This window comes from Salvelinus fontinalis, chromosome 14 (assembly GCF_029448725.1).
Source record: "Salvelinus fontinalis isolate EN_2023a chromosome 14, ASM2944872v1, whole genome shotgun sequence".
Taxonomy (NCBI): Eukaryota; Metazoa; Chordata; class Actinopteri; order Salmoniformes; family Salmonidae; genus Salvelinus; species Salvelinus fontinalis.
In genome coordinates, this window is record NC_074678.1 from 19941936 (window position 1) to 19965297 (window position 23362).

Genomic DNA, 23362 nt, shown 5'->3' on the forward strand with positions numbered 1-23362 from the left:
ACATGGTTTATAGGTATAGGATAACACAGACTACAAAATGTTTGTGCCACATTTAAAGCAGCTGCCATCTGGCTGTTTTTATTAATCAACATGAAGAACCAAACACAGCAAAGATGATCTGATAAAAAAATATGTACAAAAGATATGCCTTTTTGTTATCTTTCTCTCATTACCATCTGTATTAATATGGTTGGAATATTTAACCTTAGAATATAACGCCCTAAATACGGTAGGGATACTGTTTTTATAAATTAAGATAGCAGCTAACCATGGCACCTTTGCAGTGATCTACAGCTCTGATTATGATACACTGTAATGTCTAAGGCGTGGACTTTATTGTTCTCTCTATCTATAAGGCGTGTGCAAAATATGTTAATTACAACATGGCTGGTCTTTTTTAGCTTGTGTAAGCTGTGACTAACTAAAACTAGCTATCCCTCCTGATAAATATGGTCTTGCCACAGGCTATTGACAAACAGTTACAGCTGAGTCCACATTTCACTTGTAGCCAACTACACTGTTATATAAAGCACTTTCATTATCCGAGTACTACATAATATAGAGACTGAGTAGAAAAGTTATTTCAAAAAACATTTTAGTATATCTATTTTAGAATATCTTTGGACAGTAAATTAAGTCCAAATATGAGGCCCTTCAGGATAATACATTCAATATTTGGATTATTGTATAAATCCAATCTTTCTGATTATAGGCTTACATTCTATCCAGTGTATGTTCATTGAAGCTTATGCTAGACACTGCATAATACGGTATAACAAGTGTAATAAGTAACAATATCAACAATACAAGAACAAGCAATCCTGTTGTTGAGTTCCTCTGATAGACAGTATTCCTTAGCCTGGTCCCAGATCTGTTTGTACTATCATTCCACAAACATTATGTTTGGCATATGACACAGAGTACAAGGAGTCAAATCTTAGCACAAATAGACGGGTAGCCAGGCTAAGTATTAGTGATGCGCGGGTTGACTCATAACCCGCAGTCCCCGCGATTATATCCGCGGGGCGGGTGGGTTTAAGGTCATGAAATATTGTGCGGATGAAGGGTGGGTGGGTAGCAGGCGGCTTGATTAAAAGGAAAACAATACCTTAAAAAATCTGAAAATGTAACCTATCATTCTTGTGAAATGTATATCTATAGGCTACATTGACATTTTTCTTTCATTATTTTAGGCTATCTGGCATTGGTGCATAAGCTTAATCTTTAGGGCCTAACTGTAGCGTACCAAATAGCCTACACGGCAAACCCCAAATGCACTTGGGAATGGGCAGAAAAAAGTAAACATCTATCCATGGAGGCAAAAAGGCCAATGTCGGACTTTAATTCAATAAGAGAAAAGCTGTGAAATGGAGAGTTGAAAATAAAGAGAAGAGAGAGCCAAGAAAAGTAATGTTTGGGAAAGAATTGGTGAAGTGTTTAGAGAGGATGATAGCGGTGCTGGCAATGTTGTGTGTGGTGATTGTGAGGCGCTATACAAATTCCACAGTCACAAGATGGACTTCAAATAGGCCTATGGCACGTCAAGGGAACTGTAGCCTACTGTTCAGATGAGTTAAATGGAAACTGAAATCTGAACACTGACTGTAAGTCTATAACCTCTCACATAGACTTAATATTAACTCCTGCAGAATTAAGCATTTATTTAAGTAAAATGATACATCAAATGTAAGCAAAATTTGAACTTGGGAACAAGAGTGGAGAAATTAGATTTCTTTCTTTCAGGGTCATTTTCACACTTTTCTATTTCCTTAGAACCGGTCAAACTGATGTCATTTGGAGATGTTGCACAGAGAATCTTTTTTACCCATGTCAACTAGATTGAAGCATTATTTCTATCAATGTATGACATTATTCTGGTGATCAAAGGTTTATTTAGTCTTCTAGGGCAACATATAGGCCTAATGACAAGTTGAATAACAAATAGCCTACCAAAATGTTTGAAATTATAAGCAGAAACATATCTAAATCAGGCAAAACAGAATCCTGCACCCCCTGTCAAATCGTTCCGGCATCTCACACTATCCTACAGCACATTGTTTATATTAGCAAGTTAGATATTCACTTTATCACATATAGACGGGCGGTTGCGGATGGGTTATTAGTAATTGCGGGCAGGTGCGGATGAACAACGCGCCATTACAAAATATACCTTTCCTGTGACTAATTATATTGTTAAGAACCATTTAATTACATCACAAAGCCATATTCCCTTCTGACATGAAGTAACACTTAGACATATTACTCAAAACATACACCCACTCAGCAAATTGGCCAGTGTTACCTAGTGTAGATTTTTCAGTGTAACATTTCTAGTGTTGATTCAGGAGTTAAATTAAATCTGAAATGAACACTCAGTAGTGTAAAATAACCCCAGTGTTAGTGTTTATATCCAATGTTAAGTGTGAGAATGTGATTGTGTCTGTTTTACTCTCTGTCAGTTTTACTCTGTGGAGAGTAAAACATTCCCAATAAAACCATGCCCATCATTATCACATTTCCCAGCATGCTCTACTGGAGGGAGTCATTTTTAGGATTGTTTTTAATATCTGTGTTTTTGCATGTACATTGATTGATTAATATTATTGTACACAAATATGATTTTTAAATAACATACATTTTTCTCAACTAATCCAATCAGATGAATGCAATAAATGCAACTATTACTTAAATGGCTGTTCCAGTTTAAATGGTTTAGATAAGGGGTGGGAAACTCGGGCCCCAAGGGGCCTGATTGGTGTCAACATTTTGCCCTAGCTAATTTAGAACGTAATTAGTTTAATCAGCTGTGTTTGCTAGGGAAAGGGAAAAATGTGACACCCATCTGGACCCTGAAGACTGGAGTTGCCCATCCCTGACTTAGGTAGTCTCCTCACAATGTTCCTAACCCTTACATTCATTCTGAATGATAAAAAATCTGGTTTCGTATAGGAATTACATCACTTTGCAAGCCTGCATAATGTGACTTGCAGATGTGGCCTCTAAACCAGGATTGTCCTAACACCACTGTGTTAGGGTAAAACTTGGCCATGAAAGTAAGGCCTTATATATTTAATGTATTGTCCTAAAGCATTACATTTTAATGATAACATTCACCTCTAGTGGGAAGTCCACAGGAGTGAAATTAATAAATTCAACAACCATGTCTCTGCCACTAACAAATACTGTCATGGGTGGTAAATCTACAATTAACTTGAAAAGGCAAGGCACTGGGAAATTATATTGGAGGTGTGGCTTAGTTGAGGCGTGGCTTTAAATTCATTGTTTTTGGCACCCATGAATGGAAGTGTTGTATCAGTTTAAGTGGTCTATGGTTATACTTATTCAAGTTTGAATATGTCTGCTGCCAGTCCTGAAGTCTTTGTAAATGCTTTAAAGACGTTATTGTAATCTCCTTAATCCAACACCAGCGACCTTGTCAACAGATACAGACCTCTTTGCGTAATGGTTAAAAATACAGTATAAGGTGTTATTGCATAACACCATTAGTGTAAACTATATACACTTCCTAGTGTTAAAAATACTATATGAGGTGTTATTGCATAACACCATTAGTGTAAACTATATACACTTCCTAGTGTTAAAAATACGATATGAGGTGTTATTGCATAACACCATTAGTGTAAACTATATACACTTCCTAGTGTTAAAAATACTATATGAAGTGTTATTGCATAACACTAAAAGTGTTAATCGTGTGGACCCGTATAGAAAAATTGTCACTGTAAGTGTTGATTTAACACTGGAGAATTCGCTGTGCATGAATATCACAATTTCCACCTCAGAACAGTATACTGCTTAGAGTTTGATCATGATAAACTAAGTATACAGTAAAATCTACAATTTTGGTAGACTATGATTGTCAGATTAAGACAAGATTGGCTTTTTTTTTTTGCACATATAAGTAACTTGCTTTGTCCGAGCCAGATAGGCCCATAGGGCAGGAGCCAATCTCCTGTTTATGTAATGTGAGGCAGCTTGATATACAAGTACACCCCCTGGACAGGATGCTAATGTATCGCAGGGCCTTTTGCACAGATTCTGTAAGGCATTTCACTCAGCCTTCATTTTGTCTCTGATATCCGAAGGCAAGGTTTCAAACAGGATGTCCTCCACCACTAGGCCGCCACGCTTCAATGCCCGGCAGAACCGCAGCTCTGGAGGCAGGAGCTCAAAATGGTTGCCCTTCAGTTCCAGGTGTGTCAATAGAACCAGGTATGAGATCTTTGGTGAGAGCAACGACAGCGTATTCTTGCCCAGCTTGAGGGTTTTGAGCTTCTTGCAAAAGAAGAGCTCGTCTGGGAGGTTATCAATCTTGTTGCACGTAACAGAGAAGTACTGAAGACTCTGTAGGACACCGATCTCCGGCGGAATGAACCGGATGTCGTTGTTGGACAGATCCAGGTAACGAAGCTTGTTGCATAAGAACAGGTGCGAGGGCAAGATCTCTATCTTGTTGTGACTGAAGTAGAGGCGCTCCAGGCTGCCCAGCTTCTTGATGTGCTCAGGGATGTAGCAGATACTGTTGTGCCAGAGTTTCAGGCACGTCAGTTTGTGGAGGTGCTGGCAGCTGACTATCTCCTCAATGGAGCGCAGGTTGTTTTCCTTCAAGTCCAACTCCTGTAGAGTTAGAGTTATACAAATGTATTTTAAGTGTCACTCCACAATATTACAGGAAATGGCAATACATATGACATATTTGAAGTCAAGAAAAGAGCCCAGAACAGAGTTAGCTGGAGATGCACCTTTAAGGCCCTTTGCTCAACTAGGAGCTTAAAGGAATAAGTCATTACATATTTAAAACCCACATTGTGGACCACTCAGTGTGGAGACACTGTAGGCGAACATAGCAGGCGGTCAAAGTACGGCATATCATACCTGTAGGTTCGTGAGGCTAAAGACAGCATGTGGGATGCGTTCCAGGTCACAGTGCACCAGCTCCAGTTCAGTCAGGTTCACCATCTTCTTCAGGTTGTTGAGCATCACCAGCTTGGTGCCATCGTTGTAAACGTACAGTCTCTGCAGGTGGCTGGACACGTCCACGATGGACTGGGGGATCTTTGTAAAGTTACTTTTGAGCGACAGGGTCTTCAGATTCTTCAGCTCCCTTAGAGACTCCAGAACCACATTCTTAGAAGCGTCAGGACTCAGTGAGCCAATGAGGTAGAGCTCCTCTAGATTCCGTAGGTGGTACAGCCAATGAGGCAGCTCCCTGCTGTCATCAAACTTTACCCTGAGCACCTTACATAAAGATGGAACGATACTTTATTAATAAAAAATAAATACAAATATGCCACACCAAAGACTACCAGAATAGCATACCTTAAGGTTATCCTTGAGGAAGGAAGTGGCTGTGGTGTGGATCTTTAAGCAACACTGATACAGAGACAGCTCCTGGAGGTTTTCCAGCTGGGCGATGGAAGCTGGGATGGTTACGTTGTTGATGATCTCTAGCTTCAGGGACTGGAGCTCTGTCACCTCGAAGATGGTGTCCGGGAGCCCAGACAGCATGAAGAGCTGCAGCTCCAGTCTGTTGTTATGGTTGGTCAGCAGTCTCTGACGCAGCTTCTCTGGCGTCCATTCATGGTTCAGGTTCAGCTGTTTCAGTTTGTTCTCACTCACCTCAGACAGGAACACTGCGAACCTGAGAGAAAGAAAGAAGAAGAATACGTTATTGTCCAATGTAGACAGATATGCCATGGAAACTTCTGCTTTTGTCTTCTGCTTTATTCCAACTCCGAAAGGTTGGAGCAGAGGGTAGCCATACAACTGCACCCGAATGGTTTGTTTTACAATTGGAGGCATTACATACCTATCAACAGCAACGGAGAGCTGAATTACTTGAAACAATTTACAATTTTCAAAAAATATATATTTTACACCTTTTGGAGTACAGTGGGTCGTACTGGTCGATCATGTGCAGCATGAAGGCAAAGTCATTCTTCACGTCTGGGATGTCATCGATTCCCGTTTCTTGCCTCACGTATTCAAAGGAGTACTCCTTCAGCGAGCGGTAGAAGAGCCAGTAGGAAGTGTAGAGGCAGGTGAATCCGTACACAGCCACGAAGCACAGGTAACAGTACGACAACTTAGAGAACAAGTGGGCCATGGTGTGATTACAGGAGAAATGCTTATATCCCGTCATGTCCTGTATGTCAACACTGCACTTCACTGTGATCTGCACCTCAGAGACTAAAGCACTGTTATACGCGATGATGAGGAGGAACTTGAACACTTTGAGAACAGTCTGACGAACATACATAACATAGAGGATGTCCCCCTCTTCGACGTGCAGGCGGAACTTCTTCACCTTCTCAAACAGAGCTTTGGCCTGTTCTCCTTCCTTCTTATCCAGGGCGCTGGCTGTGGGCTTGTCCACTACGATCTTCTCTGGGATGGATTTGAGGGACTGGGTCTTTTCCAGGCTGTCCAGGTTCCCCTCTACAGACACGTTGAGGATCGCTTTGCTGGCACTGTTGTTCTTGTTGTCCTTGAATGAATAAATTAATGAATTTATTAATTAATGCATTTTATTTGAAATATTTCAAATATATCCAATATAGGGCTGTTTCCCGGAAACAGATTGAGCCTAGTCCTGGACGAAACAGAATTTTGAAAGGAGATTCTCCATTGAGTTTTCAGTCCAGGCCTAGGCTTTATCTGTGTACAGGAAACTGCCCCATAGTTTCCTCAGCCATTTGACTACAACAATACATACAGTTGAAGTCGTAAGTTTACATACACCTTAGCCAAATACATTTAAACTCAGTTTTTCACAATTCCTGACATTTAATCCCAGTAAAAAGTCCCTGTTTTAGGTCAGTTAGGATCACCACTTTATTTTAAGAATGTGAAATGTCAGAATAATAGTTGAGAGAATGATTTATTTCAGCTTTTATTTCTTTCATCACATTCCCAGTGGGTTAGAGGTTTACATACACTCAATTATTATTTGGTAGCATTGCCTTTAAATTGATTAACTTGGGTTAAATGTTTCAGGTAGCCTTCCACAACATTGCCACAATAAGTTGTGTAAATTTTGGCCCATTCCTCCTGACAGAGCTGGTGTAACTGAGTCAGGTTTGTAGGCCTCCTTGCTCGCACATGCTTTTTCAGTTCTGCCCACAAATTTTCTATGGGATTGAGGTCAGGGCTTTGTGATGGCCACTCCAATACCTTGACTTTGTTGTCCTTAAGCCATTTTGCCACAACTTTGGAAGTATGCTTGTGGTCATTGTCCATTTGGAAGACCCATTTGTGACCAAGCTTTAACTTCCTGACGGATGTCTTGAGATGTTGCTTCAATATATCCACATAATTTTCCTACCTCATGATGCCATCTATTTTGTGAAGTGCACCAGTCTCTCCTGCAGCAAAGCACTCCCAAAACATGATGCTGCCACCCCCGTGCTTCACGGTTGGGATGGTGTTCTTCGGCTTGCAAGCTCCCCCTTCTTCCTCCAAACGTAACGATGGTCATTATGGCCAAACAGTTCTATTTTTGTTTCATCAGACCAGAGGACATTTCTCCAAAAAGTACCATCTTTGTCCCCATGTGCAGTTGCAAACCATAGTCTGGCTTTTTTATGGCGATTTTGGAGCAGTGGCTTCTTCCTTGCTGAGCGGCCTTTCAGGTTATGTCGATATAGGACTTGTTTTACTGTGGATATAGATACTTTTGTACCTGTTTCCTCCAGCATCTTCATAAGGTCATTTGCTGTTGTTCTGTGATTGATTTGCACTTTTCGCACCAAACTACATTCATCTCTAGGAGACAGAACGTGTCTCCTTCCTGAGCGGTATGACGGCTGCGTGGTCCCATGGTGTTAATACTTGCATACTATTGTTTGTACAGATGAATGTGGTACTTTCAGGCATTTGGAAATTGCTCCCAAGTATAAACCAGACCCGCAGTCTACAATTTTTTTCGGAGGTCTTGGCTGATTTATTTTTATTTTCCCATGATGTCAAGCAAAGAGGCACTGAGTTTGAAGGTAGGCCTTGAAATACATCCACAGGTACACCTCCAATTGACTCAAATTATGTCAATTACCCTATCAGAAGCTTCTAAAGCCATGACATAATTTTCTGGAATTTTCCAAGCTGTTTAAAGGCATGGTCAACTTAGTGTATGTAAACTTCTGACCCACTGGAATTATGATACAGTGAATTATAAGTTAAATAATCTGTCTGTAAACAATTGTTGGAAGAATTACTTGTGTCATGCAAAAAGTATATGTCCTAACCGACTAAAACTATAGTTTGTTAACAAGAAATTTGTGGAGTGGTTGAAAAACGAGTTTTAATGACGCCAACCTAAGTGTATGTAAACTTCTGACTTCAACTGTACATATATACACTGCGTGTACAAAACATTATAAGCACATGCTCTTTCCAAGACATAGACTGGACCAGGTGAATCCAGGTGAACGCTATGATACCTTATTGATGTCACTTGTTAAATCCACTTCAATCTGTGTAGATGAAGGGGAGGAGACAGGTTAAAGAAGGATTTTAGAGCCTTGAGATAATTGAGATTGTGTATGTGTGCCATTCAGAGGGTGAATGGGTAAGAAAAAAGATTTAAGTGCTTTTGAACGGGGTATGGTAGTAGGTGCCAGGCGCACCGGTTTGTGTCAAGAACTGCAACACTGCTTGGTTTTTCACGCTCAACAGTTTCTCGTGTGTATCAAGAATGGTCCACCACCCAAAGGACATTCAGTCAACTTGAGACAACCGTGGGAAGCATTGGAGTCAACATGGGCCAGCATCAACATCTCTGTGGAGGGGTGGGTTCAACTCAATATTAGGAAGGTGTTCTTAATGTATTGTACACTCAGTGTACATACAAACATATATCCATTCATACATACACTACATACTGTACAAACACATACCAACAATACCTTCTCCTCTGGGTTCTCTCCAGACACCTCGGACAGAGCTCTAGTAGTCCAGGGGGAGTCGAAGCACTTTCCCAAGATGGAGATGAAATGCTCTATCTTAGAGCTGGAGCCTGGGAACTTGAACCAGAAATTGCTACACACCATGAAGATGAGGGTGTGTATGAGGACTAGGTAAGGGAAGTACTTGGCATACCAGTGCAGGGCTTTCTCGTAGCACATCTGGTTTATGAAGCTGTACTGTTGAAGGTCCAGGTTGGTTTTCAGGCCCATCATCTCATGCACATCCTGCGACACAACAGGTGAGACCAGCTCGGTTTTATTTGGTAAGGTTATTGTTTGGTTCGCTATTGATATTCTCTGTGGAAGGCAGATGATTTTGTCCTGGACCACCTGAAAGAAAAGAAACATCAAAAAAGACATTCACAATAAAGCAAGCACAAATGTAAGATGACAATACAACTGTCAAACAAGACCCAATGATGGCAATATATACACAATATCACAGTAACTGAGTAGTAAACAGTTCTGCAATATTGAAATTCTTCACTGATTGTAATATTCCTAAGATTTTATTAGGCACATTTATTTTTTTGCTCTTTTTTATTTTATAATAACGAGCTAACCCACTAGGCAATTACATTGAATCGACGTGGAATAGATGTTGAACTGATGTCTGTGCCCAGTGGGAAAGTGAGAACAATTTCCAATGAATTCATTACAAAAAAGTATATTACAGTAACTTAGATACACAATGATAATACAAACAACAGAGGGGGATATCGGATGTTATTTCTCATTTCCTTCTGTGACAACATTGGTAGGACTGTGACTCAGACAGGAAATGACCAATTTTGTGTTTTAGCCACCACAGACTAAAGAGGGAGTCAGACTCATTGTAACGCTATGCAATACTGTACCACCAAATGATATGTTATTCTTTGACCTACCATTGCACTTTTATAACACTTACAACATTACCAATTGTTCTACTGCAATTATAAACTAATCATGAATGTGTTGATGTATATACAGTTTATTTTTCTTCAGCTTTGTAAATATTTGCTTTTCTTATGAGCCAGACCAGTGACATTGCCTACCATGTGGTTCCTGAGGCAGAGGACTCTGTCTGGAAATTTGTCTGAAGAAAATGCCTGATCAGCTGGAAAAGGGGGAGGCTCTCTCTCTTTTAATGCAGGACAGGAGAAATTAAAAGTCAGACTTGCTGAGTACAGTGTTGTGTCTTTGGCATCATTAAAAGTGGTGACTGTTATTTTATCAAATCAATTCTCTGTAATTATTATTACGTGATTCAACTAATAATGTAAATGTAATTAACTAGGAAGTCGGGGCACCACGGAAAATCTTCAGATTACAAAGTTATAATTTTCCGAGTATAACTCTTCAGATATTTTAATATCTGATCAATTAGTCTTCTATTAATTATTATTTACCTCACGTCAGTCTCATTCCAAACGTCGTAAATTGTTGGTTATCTGCAGGAACCCAGCCTAAACTATGAATCATCCATACACCAATTGGCTTAATCATTTATTTACTAACTAACTAAATAATCACAGAAATGCATAAACAAACAGTAGATATTGCTTACTAACAAGGATAGGGAAGATTCCCAAGTGGGCTAAGCCGATATGACGGCTTGGTGGACAAAGGTAAGTGGGTGAGGACTGAGAAAGAAGCGGGAAAGACAAAAAGGATCACTTCACACAGTTGATAATTATATTAATTGAAATGCTAATCCTTTGCACACAACGTGTAACGTTCCTGACCTGTTTTATGTTGTTTTTGTATGTGTATATGGTCAGGGCGTGAGTTTTGGGTGGGCAGTCTATGTTTTCTGTTTTTCTATGTTGGTTTTGGGTTGCCTGGTATGGCTCTTAATTAGAGGCAGGTGTTTTGCGTTTTCCTCTAATTGAGAGTCATATTTAGGTAGGGTGTTCTCACTGTTTGTTTGTGGGTGATTGTCTCCTGTTTCGTATATGTATGTACCATACGGGACTGTTTGGTTGTTCGTTCGTTTTGATGTAGTCTGTTCCTGTCCGTGAGTTTTAAGTTTTAGTTAAGTAAGTTCATGTTCAGGTTTTCGTCTACGTCGTTTTCTTGTTTTGTAATTTTGTAAGTGTTTGTTTTCGTGTTGCCGTCGTTTCGAATAAAGAGATGGCTTATTTCCCAAATGCTGCGTATTGGTCCACTGATCCTTCTCTCCTCTCCTCGTCCGAGGATGAGGAGAACGACAGCCCTTGAAGAATCACCCACCAAATTAGGACCAAGCGGCAAGGGAAAGCTCAACAGGGCAACAAGGACTCCTGGACTTGGGACGATATATTGGACGGAAAAGGTTGCTACACATGGGAGGAGATCCTGGCTGGTGGGGATCGCCTCCCATGGGAACAGCTGGAGGCACTGAGGAGAGCAGAGGCTACCGGAGAGAGGAACCGGAGTTATGAGGGAACGCGTCTGGCACGGAAGCCCAAAAAGCCCGTGAGTAACACCCAAATATTTCTTGGGGGGGGGCTAAGAGGTGGTGGGCCAAGGGCAGGTAGGAGACCTGCGCCCACTTCCCAGGCTTACCGTAGAGAGCGGGAGTACGGGCAGGCGCCGTGTTACGCAGTAGAGCGCACGGTGTCTCCTGTACGAGTGCATAGGCCAGTGCGGGTTATTCCACCTCCCCGCACTGGTAGGGCTAGATTGGGTATTGAGCCAGGTGTCATGAGGCCGGCTCAACGCGTCTGGTCTCCAGTGCGTCTCCTCGGGCCGGCATACATGGCACCTGCCTTACGCATGGTTTCCCCGGTTCGCCTACATAGGCCGGTGCGGGTTATTCCACCTCCCCGCACTGGTCGGGTGACCGGGAGCATTCAACCAGGTAAGGTTGGGCAGGCTCAATGCTCAAGAGTGCCAGTACGCCTCCACGGTCCGGTATTTCCGGCGCCACCTCCCCGCCCCAGCCTAGTACCTACAGTGCCTACACTACACACTAGGCTACCAGTGCGTCTCCTGAGCCCTGTTCCTCCTCCACGCACTCTCCCTGTAGTGCGTGTATCTAGCCCGGTGCCTCCAGTTCCGGCACCACGCACTAAGCCTCCTGTGCGTCTCCAGAGCCTTGTACACACTGTATCTTCTCCCCCTACTAATCCTGATGTGCTTGTCCTCAGCCCGGTGTCACCAGTGCCGGTACCTCGCATCAGGTATAGAGTGGGCTTTGAGAGTATAGTGTGCCCTGTCCCTGCTCCCCGCACTAGTAGGAAGGTGCTTATCCTTAGCCCGGTGCCTCCAGTTCCGGCACCACGCACCAGGTCTACAGTGCGCCTTATCCGGCCAGAGCCATCCGTCTCCCCAGCGCCATCTGAGCCATCCGTCTCCCCAGCGCCGTCTGAGCCATCCGTCTGCCATGAGCCTGCAAAGCCGCCCGTCTGCCATGAGCCTGCAAAGCCGCCCGTCTGCCATGAGCCTACAGAGCCGTCCGCCAGACAGGAGCCGCTAGAGCCGCCCGCCAGACAGGAGCCGCTAGAGCCGCCCGCCAGACAGGATCTGCCAGAGCCGCCAACCAGACAGGATCTGCCAGAGCCGCCAACCAGACAGGATCTGCCAGAGCCGCCAACCAGACAGGATCTGCCAGAGCCGCCAGCGAGCCATGAGCAGCCAGAGCCGTCAGAGAGCCATGAGCGTCGAGAGCCGTCAGCCTGCCATGAGCGTCGAGAGCCGTCAGCCTGCCATGAGCGTCGAGAGCCGTCAGCCTGCCATGAGCGTCGAGAGCCGTCAGCCTGCCATGAGCGTCGAGAGCCGTCAGCCTGCCATGAGCGTCGAGAGCCGTCAGCCTGCCATGAGCGTCGAGAGCCGTCAGCCTGCCATGAGCGTCGAGAGCCGTCAGCCTGCCATGAGCGTCGAGAGCCGTCAGCCTGCCATGAGCGTCGAGAGCCGTCAGCCAGTCATGAGCGTCGAGAGCCGTCAGCCAGCCATGAGCGTCGAGAGCCGTCAGCCAGCCATGAGCGTCGAGAGCCGTTCAGTCAGGATCTGCCTGAGTATCTCAGCCGGGACCTGCCCCTTGTCCCGGTGCTGCCCCTTATCCCGGTGCTGCCCCTTGTCCCGGTGCTGCCCCTTGTCCCGGTGCTGCCCCTTGTCCCGGTGCTGCCCCTTGTCCCGGTGCTGCCCCTTGTCCCGGTGCTGACCCTTATCCCGGTGCTGTCCCTTATCCCGGTGCTGCCCCTTGTCCCGGTGCTGCCCCATGTCCCGGGGCTGCCCCTTGTCCCGGTGCTGCCCCTTCTCCCGGTGCTGCCCCTTATCCCGGTGTTGGCTGTTCATTTAGGGGATGTTAGTTTGAGGGTGGTCATTGGGAGGGGAAGACAGAAGCGGGGAGTGACTATGGTGGTGTGGGGACAGCGTCCAGAGCCTGAGCCACCACCGTGGTCAACTGCCCACCCAGACCCTCCCCTGGACTTTGTGCTGGTGCGCCCGGCGTTCGCACCTTGAGGGGGGGGGTTCTGTAACGTTCCTGACCTGTTTTATGTTGTTTTTGTATGTGTATATGGTCAGGGCGTGAGTTTTGGGTGGGCAGTCTATGTTTTCTGTTTCTATGTTGGTTTTGGGTTGCCTGGTATGGCTCTTAATTAGAGGCAGGTGTTTTGCGTTTTCTTCTAATTGAGAGTCATATTTAGGTAGGGTGTTCTCACTGTTTGTTTGTGGGTGATTGTCTCCTGTTTCGTATATGTATGTACCATACGGGACTGTTTGGTTGTTCGTTCGTTTTGATGTAGTCTGTTCCTGTCCGTGAGTTTTACGTTTTAGTTAAGTAAGTTCATGTTTTCGTCTACGTCGTTTTCTTGTTTTGTAATTTTGTAAGTGTTTGTTTTCGTGTTGCCGTCATTTCGAATAAAGAGATGGCTTATTTCCCAAATGCTGCGTATTGGTCCACTGATCCTTCTCTCCTCTCCTCGTCCGAGGATGAGGAGAACGACAGCCCTTACAAACGCTCACTCATTCAGGAATAATTGCAATCAATATACACTGCTCAAAAAAATAAAGGGAACACTTAAACAACACAATGTAACTCCAAGTCAATCACACTTCTGTGAAATCAAACTGTCCACTTAGGAAGCAACACTGATTGACAATAAATTTCACATGCTGTTGTGCAAATGGAATTGACAAAAGGTGGAAATTATAGGCAATTAGCAAGACACCTCCAATAAAGGAGTGGTTCTGCAGGTGGTGACCACAGACCACTTCTCAGTTCCTATGCTTCCTGGCTGTTTTGGTCACTTTTGAATGCTGGCGGTGCTTTCACTCTAGTGTTAGCATGAGACGGAGTCTACAACCCACACAAGTGGCTCAGGTAGTGCAGCTCATCCAGGATGGCACATCAATGCGAGCTGTGGCAAGAAGGTTTGCTGTGTCTGTCAGCGTATCTGTCATTGTTTGCAGATAGAGGTCTTGAGTACAAAGCGAGAGATTCAGTGATGAGATTTCCTCCTCTTGCTTAGAAATCAATATTTCCATCTTCATCACCTGAGTTCTCTCATCATTCATTTGGTCAGCGACTTCAATGAGTTCTGCTGATTTGTCATCCAACTAATTCATTGTGTTTATTAACTGATCGTCTTTGGTCTGCAGCATGTTGAGTAGAACATTGTTACTTTGAGTAGCATTCAACAAAACTGCATGCATGTTATCAAGTTGAGCGCTCCTGTTTGTAGATAACTCGTCAGATTTATCTAATTTGGCATGGACATCATCGTATTTAGTTTTGGCTAAATTGAGTTGTTCCTGTAGAAGAAGATTTTGTTGAAGAGTTTGTGCTCGTTCATCATCATACATTTTCACAATTACATTTAATTGTTCAGTTTTCAAAACGCAGTAGCTAGCAGCCATAGCTAGCAGAATCTTTCCCTTTTCTGCATTTGTCATTGGTTTCCTGGTTCTCTCCACTTGTCCCTTTATGTCTACCGTTACCTGCTCGTGCTTCAGCAGTGCACTGTGGTATTGGACCGATGCCAATCTCGGATGGCAAGATATCAGGGCTAGACTGGAGAGAACCTTTACGAGGCCTGCGCCCGATGGTTGATTTTGGAGAGTGTTGTTCGCCATGTCTGCTGTTTTTCCGCTAATGGCATAATTATGGTTGGTATCGCTGCTGAGGTCAGAGATGAAACATTTTAAGGGTGAGATTCACTAATTAGCGGGCGAGTGGGGACTACCCCCTCTGATAGCTTGCACATTATTAGAACATTTGAAAGGGGAAAAAAATCATATTTTTCCAAAGTTTGGTTTTGGAATACGTTGGAAGTTGCAAAGACAATTTTTATCTATTTATAGATGTTAATGAACCATCAGTACTGTACCAGTAATGTGGGAGTTGGACGTGAATGAATTTGCAAAAGCAAATTGTATTGATTAATCAATGATAATGATTAATCATACATGGATAGGCTATCTGGGAATTAAACTTCAATTAACCTGGGAAGTTGGTTCATCTAGGTTACTATTGGAAAGTTTAAAATGTCTCATTTAATTGGAAGAACCTTAAGGTATGTTCGACAATTTAACTTATTAAATTGACTGAGACAATGTTATCCAATCAATTGAGTGTCTGGATTATCATCAGTGTAAATAGTAGTTTAAATATTGGGGTACATTCACCACTAGTTTCACATATCCCTAAGGCCAAAGCTACATGGGATTCGCGCTGGACGCGGGACTTCCGTCAGTACTGGGGTTAATTGAATGTGCTTTGCAAAAGCAGATTTTACTGATTGATCTATTTTAATGATAAATTAAACCTGTATAGGCTATTTGGGAATTAAACTTTAATTAACCTGAGAGCGTTGTGACATTTTAGAAAACCACTCAATTTGTATATTATTTAAAAGATCCACCTGAAAAGGAAAATCTGGCATTTATACATATTAGTTATATTGAATGAGACATCGATATCCAGTCAATTGCGATTGGCTGGATATCTTAATGTGATCCACGTTTGGCTGTCACCTAATTCTTTTACAAGAAATGTACTGGCGATTCTTCACCATCAGCATTCGCAGAAAGCTGAAATGAAATGGAAGTACAAAGGGCGGGACTTCCGTCGCGCAAAGCAGAGGAATTTCAACGTGACACAGGAAAAAGAAAATGATGTTTTCCCTTTGTTAGCTTAGCATCTCGTGCTAAGCTAATCCTATTTGTACAGAAATCTCACTTCCAAGCACAAACTAGGGTGGTTTTACTTATAACGTCATTACGTTCAAACCATTTCCCTGCATTATTTTTGCGATGTTTTAATCGGAATGCGCGGCAAACAACGAAATGCACCGTGTTCTACTCGCCTGGAAACACGAGAGAGAAAGATAATTATTAGTCAAGCTAATATCTACTCAATTTCAAATTGGCTGGCTCTCTGTCCTCGCTCGAGAAATTAATAATGACTGAGCCTACCCGGTTCTGAAACGCGGGAGGCAGAAATAGCCCACGTTTGGCCAAACGTTTATTTTTCAAATTTCTATGAGAATCTGGATTGTATCCTAGCGCTAGAAATGTATTGCTAACGTTACCCACTGGCTACGTCAGAAACCACTGCAATTCTTATACAGCACAAGAGATTCAATACCGCATTGAACAAGGTTTTTACTAGCGACGTCTCACATTAACATCACATTACATAATTTCACAAATAGTTTCATCTTTACTCATTCATTTTATACAGGAATTAGATGCAAACACCATAATTGAGAAATGTACACATTCAGAGATATAGTTATGTGTATATCCTGTCCTTAGTGAGGTCACCAAATGAAACACACTCAACATAACTGTCCTTTAAGTGACCACGGACTCTTCCCACATTCTCACAAGTGGACATATAGTTTTATTTTCACATTTTGGGGATTTAAGAGTTCGGCCACGTCAAATCCTCTGTTCACTCTGTGGTCTCTCTTTCAGTATGGCCAGGGGGAGAGAGTCTCCGCCAGGAATTTACGAGCTGAGATAACAGAACCTGGGTGTAGGAGAGAGTGAGAGGGGGAAGCCACGATCTATACCCAGAAAGGACCACGTCATGACAACAGAGATCAGCAGAATTCTACACACCCTGGTCATCTCTCTCTCTCTCACACACACACACACACACACACACACACACACACACACCCCCACACACACACACACACACACACACACACACACACACACACACACACACACACACACACACACACACACACACACACACACACACACACACACACACACACACACACACACACACACACACACACACACTTCTCTTTCTCACTCTCCTGATCTCACTCTTGATCTTTCTCTTCTTTTACTTTCTCTCCCTCTCTCTGTCTCTCTCTCTGTCCTGCTCTCTTTCTCTCTCTCTCTCTCTCTCTCTCTCTCTCTCTCTCTCTCTCTCTCTCTCTCTCTCTCTCTCTCTCTCTCACTCTCTCACCCTCCCCCTTACCGTTCATCTACATGAGGTAGCTACACTTGTGTGTGTAAAGCTAAAAATGTCCCTTTGGCAGAGCCAGTGTTTACCTCCACTACTGTAAACTGAGACAAACAGTCCCATAATGCCAGGAAATGTATTAATTAGGGACAGTGCTGTCTGCTTTGACTAGGTTGCGGTTTAGTTCACCATGTAAACTACCAATGTAAACTAATGAGGGTCGTCAGATGGGTCGTGTTTGGAAATCACCCACTATTTACAAACTGTGAAAGCAGTTTTTCAAAATAGTCATTATTTTTGTAGTGATCCTTCCCTTGGTTCAAGGGACAACACGGGATATTCTCACCCCAATAAACAAGTTCCTGTCAATGGTGTTTTGGGCTTTTCTAAAAAATAATTACTTATAATCTACAGGGGTTTATAGAGGAGAAGGTAGCGGCTCGGGTTAATCCTTACAATTTCACGTGGAAAAACATGATTTCACGAGTAGTTTCATGTAGATTCATTATCACATTTTGCTTCACATGTTATAACATTCACTTCACATAACACATTAACTTCACATGGCTGTGTTCCAGATGGTTCTGGACAAAAGAAGTGTACTACGTATATAGGGAATAGGGTACCATTTCGGATGAAGCCCATGTGTTTATGAAGACGTGGTGGGGCAGGCGGGGGAGACATTTTTGGTGCGCAGTGTCTGTGTGAGTGTGTGTATGTGTGGAGTGCAGGAATATCTTCCCCTTTCCGTTGGTAAACTCCCGCTATACTGTGCAGCTTACATGAACCCAACACTGGGCTGTTTGTGACTACAGGACAGGACACAGTAGATCTACAGAGCAGTGAATTGGCAAGTTACTTTAAAGGCTAATATCTGCTATAACATCCTAACGACACAGCACACAAGGCATACTGTGTGAACTACAACATATTTCTCATTATGTCATCAATTCAACCACTTTTGCCTCACTAGGTATAGGACTATGCTACAAGATAAAGTTATAATGTGTATGCACCTTGTTCATTAGATAGTCAGGCCTTTTGGACACTCTGAGGCAGGGAAAGCAGATATTGTGTGGTTTGAAGATACTGACCTTGTACTGTGCATCCGAACACTCAGATCATGAGCATGATGACAGAGAGGTAGTCTGTGCACTAACCTGTAGGGTGCATCCGAACACCCCGATCATTAGCATGACCACAGAGAGGTAGTCTGTGAACACATCCCACCAGGGCTTCAGAACCCGGAATGCTGGCTCCTGCTCTGAGAACTGCCGGAACTCTGTCACAGGAATCATGGCTCCTGCTGGGACAGAGATTTAGGGATTGTTTGCAAACAATGTATTTATAAACAATATATAGCTTCAAAATATATTTAGTCCTTTTATGTGCCAATCTTTACAATCAAAGTTCAATTTTTTAATTTGAAAGTGGTTAAATTTCTCCATCCCCATCCATTAGCTTTTTATCAAACCAAGTGGCAGGGCTGCCTTTTGGTTGAAAAAAAAGCCTGGAAGCTCCATTTAAATGTATATGTTCAACATGGCCAGCTTCCAGACTAGTTGAACACGCAGGGGGAATTGTAGGGGGAAATGTAGCTAGCCTTCACAAGACAATACTTGGAACTAATTAGGGCTACACTCACACTGACAACCCAATCACACTCCAGAAACATATCCATAACGGTAAGCATCACCTTCCGTATAACCAGTCGGTCTCTTGTTTGTCAAACAAAATAGCTGCCAAAATACAGCAGGCCCCAATTTGGCCATTTTTGTTTAACATTCAAATACATTTAGCTGGAACTGTGAATAATAAGGTTTCCTTTATGTGTGGGGTTTGGGTGAATTAAACTCTGCTTCCTGTCATGCTGTTAAACATGAAAAGAAACCATGTTGCACCTATACCTCCATACTTGAACATGTCTCTCTCTCTCTCTCTCTCTCTCTCTCTCTCTCTCTCTCTCTCTCTCTCTCTCTCTCTCTCTCTCCTCTCTCTCTCTCTCTCTCTCTCCTCTCTCTCTCTCTCTCTCTCTCTCTCTCTCTCTCCTCTCTCTCTCTCTCTCTCTCTCTCTCTCTCTCTCTCTCTCTCTCTCTCTCTCTCTCTCTCTCTCTCTCTCTCTCTCTCTCTCTCTCCTCTCTCTCTCTCTCTCTCTCATCAACATCATCTGAGTCAGAGGAACATTCTTCAACATTAAGACAAAAGGATGTCATATGTTTTTCCTATGATAATCTCTTATTTTGGAAAGTTATTTCTCAAAGCATGAGTATGATTCTACTCTGTTTGCACATTAATAAAAATGTTAAACAATACAACCAGAATAGTAACCCACTGGGCACAAACTGGTTAAATCAAAACTGATTACATTTACAAAAAATCATGAAGGTAATGAATTATCAGGAATTTTCACCCAACTTCTCACCCAACCCTAATAAGATGGTTAACATTTTTGTTGATTTCATTTTGACTTCACGTTAGTTGACAACTGAATCAAATGTAAAACAAAACTAGACGTTGAACTGACGTCTGTGCCCAGTGGGAAGCATTTACATTAGTTGGCATGTATAAGTTACTCTGTAAAATGTCACATTTACATGATATAAGTATGTATATAGGCTACTTACGTATAAATATATGTATGTGTATAAGTATGTATAAGGACACAACTAAATAATTCATAGATGTATCATATTCTAGAAGTTAGATATACTTGACTGTGTTTGTTTGTCGATGGTTTTCATTTTGTTCGAAATTCATGTATATACAGTCTTCAGCACTAAACAACCACACAAGTGTATAGTCTATCAAAACATATCTCAAGAGAGCTACAGCTAAATATGTGAGACTTTTAATAACACAGCTGCACTGTTTAGATAGACCGCTGTGCTAGAAACAAACAACCATCTTTAACCAGAGTCGGAAAGCCTAAAACTTTGTCTCAAAGTCACAGATATACTGGTTTTACTGTGGAAACTAGACCTATAGTTTCATCTCTATTGTCCTTCATACAATTGAACACATTGTTTCCTTGAGGAGTTCCTGAGATATGGAAATAATGCATGTATGTAACTCGACATGAAGGATGGAAGACAGTTCAGGTTCAATACAATTATTTTTAACATGACACTTAACTTGTATTATTGCAAATGTATACTGAGTATACCAAACATTAGGATCACCTTCCTAATATTTAGTTGCCCCCCTTTTACAATCAGAACAGCCTCAATTTGTTGGGGCATGGACTCTACAAGGTGTCGAAAGCATTCCACAGGGATGCTGGCCCATGTTGACACCAATGCTTCCCACAGTTGTATCAAGATGACTGGATGTCCTCTGAATGCCACACAAACACAGTCCATGACTCAATTGTCTCAAAGCTTAAAACTCCTTATTTAACCTGTCTCCTCCCCTTCATCTACACCAGTGGTTCCCAAACTTTTTATAGTCCTATACCCCTTCAAACATTCAACCTCCAACTGCGTATCCCCTCTAGCACCGGGGTCAGCGCACTCTCAAATGTTTTTTTTGTCATCATTGTAAGCCTGCCATACACACACTCTACGATACATCTATTAAACATAAGAATCAGTGTGAGTTTTTCTCACAACCCGGCTTGTGGGAAGTGACAAAGAGCTCTTATAGGACCAGGGCACAAATAATAATATAACAATCAATAATTTTGCTCTTTATTTAGCCATCTTAAACTTTATATGTTCATCAAAAATAGTGAATAACTCACCACAGGTTAATGAGAACTAGTACTAGTTTTGATTCACCTGCCTGTTTGCCTACCTGTGTATGATCATTGCCTAACTGTAACCACAATTCCTGCCTTCTGTGAAGGTGAAATTAACACCTGCAGTGCTCTGCGCGTGAATCTACACATTTTTCTCCCTGAGTATTCATTAAAATTTGTCATTGTGTTGTTATTTAGCTGAACACTCACCCAAATGTATAGCCCCGGTGGAAAATATAAATGTACTGTTTGAAAATGTAAAAAAAAAATGTGAATCACATTTTTATTTGGTGTTCCCCCGATGGCATTGTACCCCAGTTTGGGAATACCTGGTCTACACTGATTGAAGTGGATTTAACAAGTGACATCAATAAGGGATCATAGCTTTCACCTGGTCAGTCAATGTCATGGAAAGAGCAGGTGTTCTTAATGTTTTGTATCCTCAGTGTATATTGTATAATACAAATGTATATGAAGTTCCAATGGTTATAAGGCATTAGTAAACACTCTGTATCGGTTTAACTCCAATTAACTACAGTGGGAAAAACTGTATGTAGCCTTTGATCATTTTTTGAAAATTATTCCTCCCTAGCCTAGATAAGTTGTTTGCTTTGTCAACTCAGTGAGCTGGCCTGGATGTCTGGGCCGCCTGCGTTTTATCCTTTGCTTGGCTCTTCCTGACAGGAAACTCTGCAAATCTCCAACACTGACTTATTGGGCCTGCCCAAAACAGACTATTACTGTGTCCCAAATGGCACCCTATACCCTATATAGTGCACTACTTTTGACCAGAGTGCTCTCGGGATACAATATATAGGGAATAGGGTTCCATTTGGGACAGACATGAATGTCTGGATAGATCACACCCAGTCCCCAGTCAGTCCCAAGGATAACACATCCTGTCCAAGATGGGTTTATTAGTTAGGAGGACCATGGAAAAACTATGTAGAAAATATTAGACTCCAGGATCACTTTGAGAGAATAGGGGGGATTGTTACAATAGGTGTTAAATGATAACATTGTCAGTACCCTGTGGAGAGGGAATGGTTTATGTTTTATACATTTTTGGGGGGAGGGGGGTCATATTTATCTTAATCTTATCTAGAGATGCAATGTTGTTAGCTTCTATTATGTGGTTTGAAGGTGAACTAAGAGAAGTTGGCTCTAAGGTTAGCCGATAGGCTCCGCAGTTTGCAGTGTGTAGTTGAAAAGTACTGGTAGTATATGATATTTGGGATTTTCATTGTACAAGTTATTAAAAGATGTCCCAAGTCACTTACTGTTATCATTTAACACCTATTGTTACAATCCCCCCCTATTCTCTCAAAGTGATCCTGGAGTCTAATATTTTCTACATAGTTTTTCCATGGTCCTCCACAGTATATGGCTAATCTATGGTGTGAATTCTCTGCCTTCCATAAATAGGCACTCATACTGCTAACCAGTTATTCATATAGAGAATAATATTTAAGAAACATTTTTCATCTTCTTTCCTTTTTGGGAAGAGGGGGGGGGGGGGGGGGGTGAAGAAATAGGTGATATCATTATCCAAACTTGAGAAATTCCCACGGCGTTTCATATTTCTAGCCTTTAGACAAAATAATAAAGCCTATGTGTGGGTTTAAATCTAATTGAGATACAGTACATGGCATATGCCTAACTCAATATTAGCATTATTCAGAGGCAGTGTCAGCTAGTGCAGGAGGCTCGGGTTACATGGGCTATAGACAGGCCAAAGTTAAAATGTATATTTATATTGCTATGCAAACATGGCAACAATGTGTAGGCTAATTTACAGTTAAACCCAAATACAATGTAACGAAATTATGCGCTATGAAAATAACATGTACATTCATCATCAATCATGTAAGAATACAATAACAAAATGTGCCTTACCCTAGTGATATCTGTCTGACAGCCTAGATTCTATAGCGGTTTGTCGATGGGTGTTTTTTAGGGCAGCAGCGGCAATCATGTCCTTGTGGATCTGGCGTGGTCCTCAGCTTTCCGTTATTTCTGACTGCAAGCTAGTTCAATGTTCCTGTCTGTTCGTGATGCACAAAGATTGTAGCCTACTGACTGACTGACGCGGTCAGGGCGGAGACTAGCCGCTTTACGTGTTGGGCTCGTTAGAATATCCGAGGTTAAGACAGTTTCAAGTTCGATATTCGACGGATATTCGCGCTTTCAAACCTCAATAGCTTTCAAACCACTTGAGCCAGAGACTCCAAATAAGTGTCATGATGT

The 23362-nt window shown here is 42.3% G+C and overlaps 1 protein-coding gene across 3 annotated transcripts; it reads right to left on the reverse strand.

The window, feature by feature from the left end:
* Nucleotides 1-38: 38 nt before the first annotated feature.
* On the reverse strand, nt 39-23362 carry LOC129869592 (volume-regulated anion channel subunit LRRC8C-like). Of its 3 annotated transcripts, none has more exons than XM_055944124.1 (7): nt 23012-23362; nt 18540-18682; nt 8916-9314; nt 5901-6508; nt 5341-5662; nt 4897-5259; nt 39-4638 (listed from the first exon to the last, which is right to left on the reverse strand). In XM_055944124.1, the coding sequence occupies exons 2-7, from the start codon at nt 18675-18677 to the stop codon at nt 4072-4074; spliced, it is 2397 nt and encodes a 798-aa protein (XP_055800099.1). In that variant the 5' UTR covers nt 18678-18682; nt 23012-23362; the 3' UTR covers nt 39-4071. The 3 variants fall into 3 exon arrangements, with proteins under 3 accessions (XP_055800099.1, XP_055800100.1, XP_055800098.1); XM_055944125.1 differs by having other exon boundaries at nt 8925-9314; nt 18540-18685; XM_055944123.1 differs by having other exon boundaries at nt 18540-18685.

What these genes read in the sequence shown, in the direction of transcription:
- LOC129869592 (XM_055944124.1), bottom strand. Translation starts at nt 18,677, where the DNA reads ATGATTCCTGTGACAGAGTTCCGGCAGTTCTCAGAGCAGGAGCCAGCA. An exon ending in CAGAGGAGAAGGTATTGTTG is followed by an intron (nt 6,509 to 8,915) that starts GTATGTGTTTGT and finishes TATTCATTCAAG; the next exon opens with GACAACAAGAACAACAGTGC. An exon ending in TCCTCAAGGATAACCTTAAG is followed by an intron (nt 5,260 to 5,340) that starts GTATGCTATTCT and finishes TCTTTATGTAAG; the next exon opens with GTGCTCAGGGTAAAGTTTGA.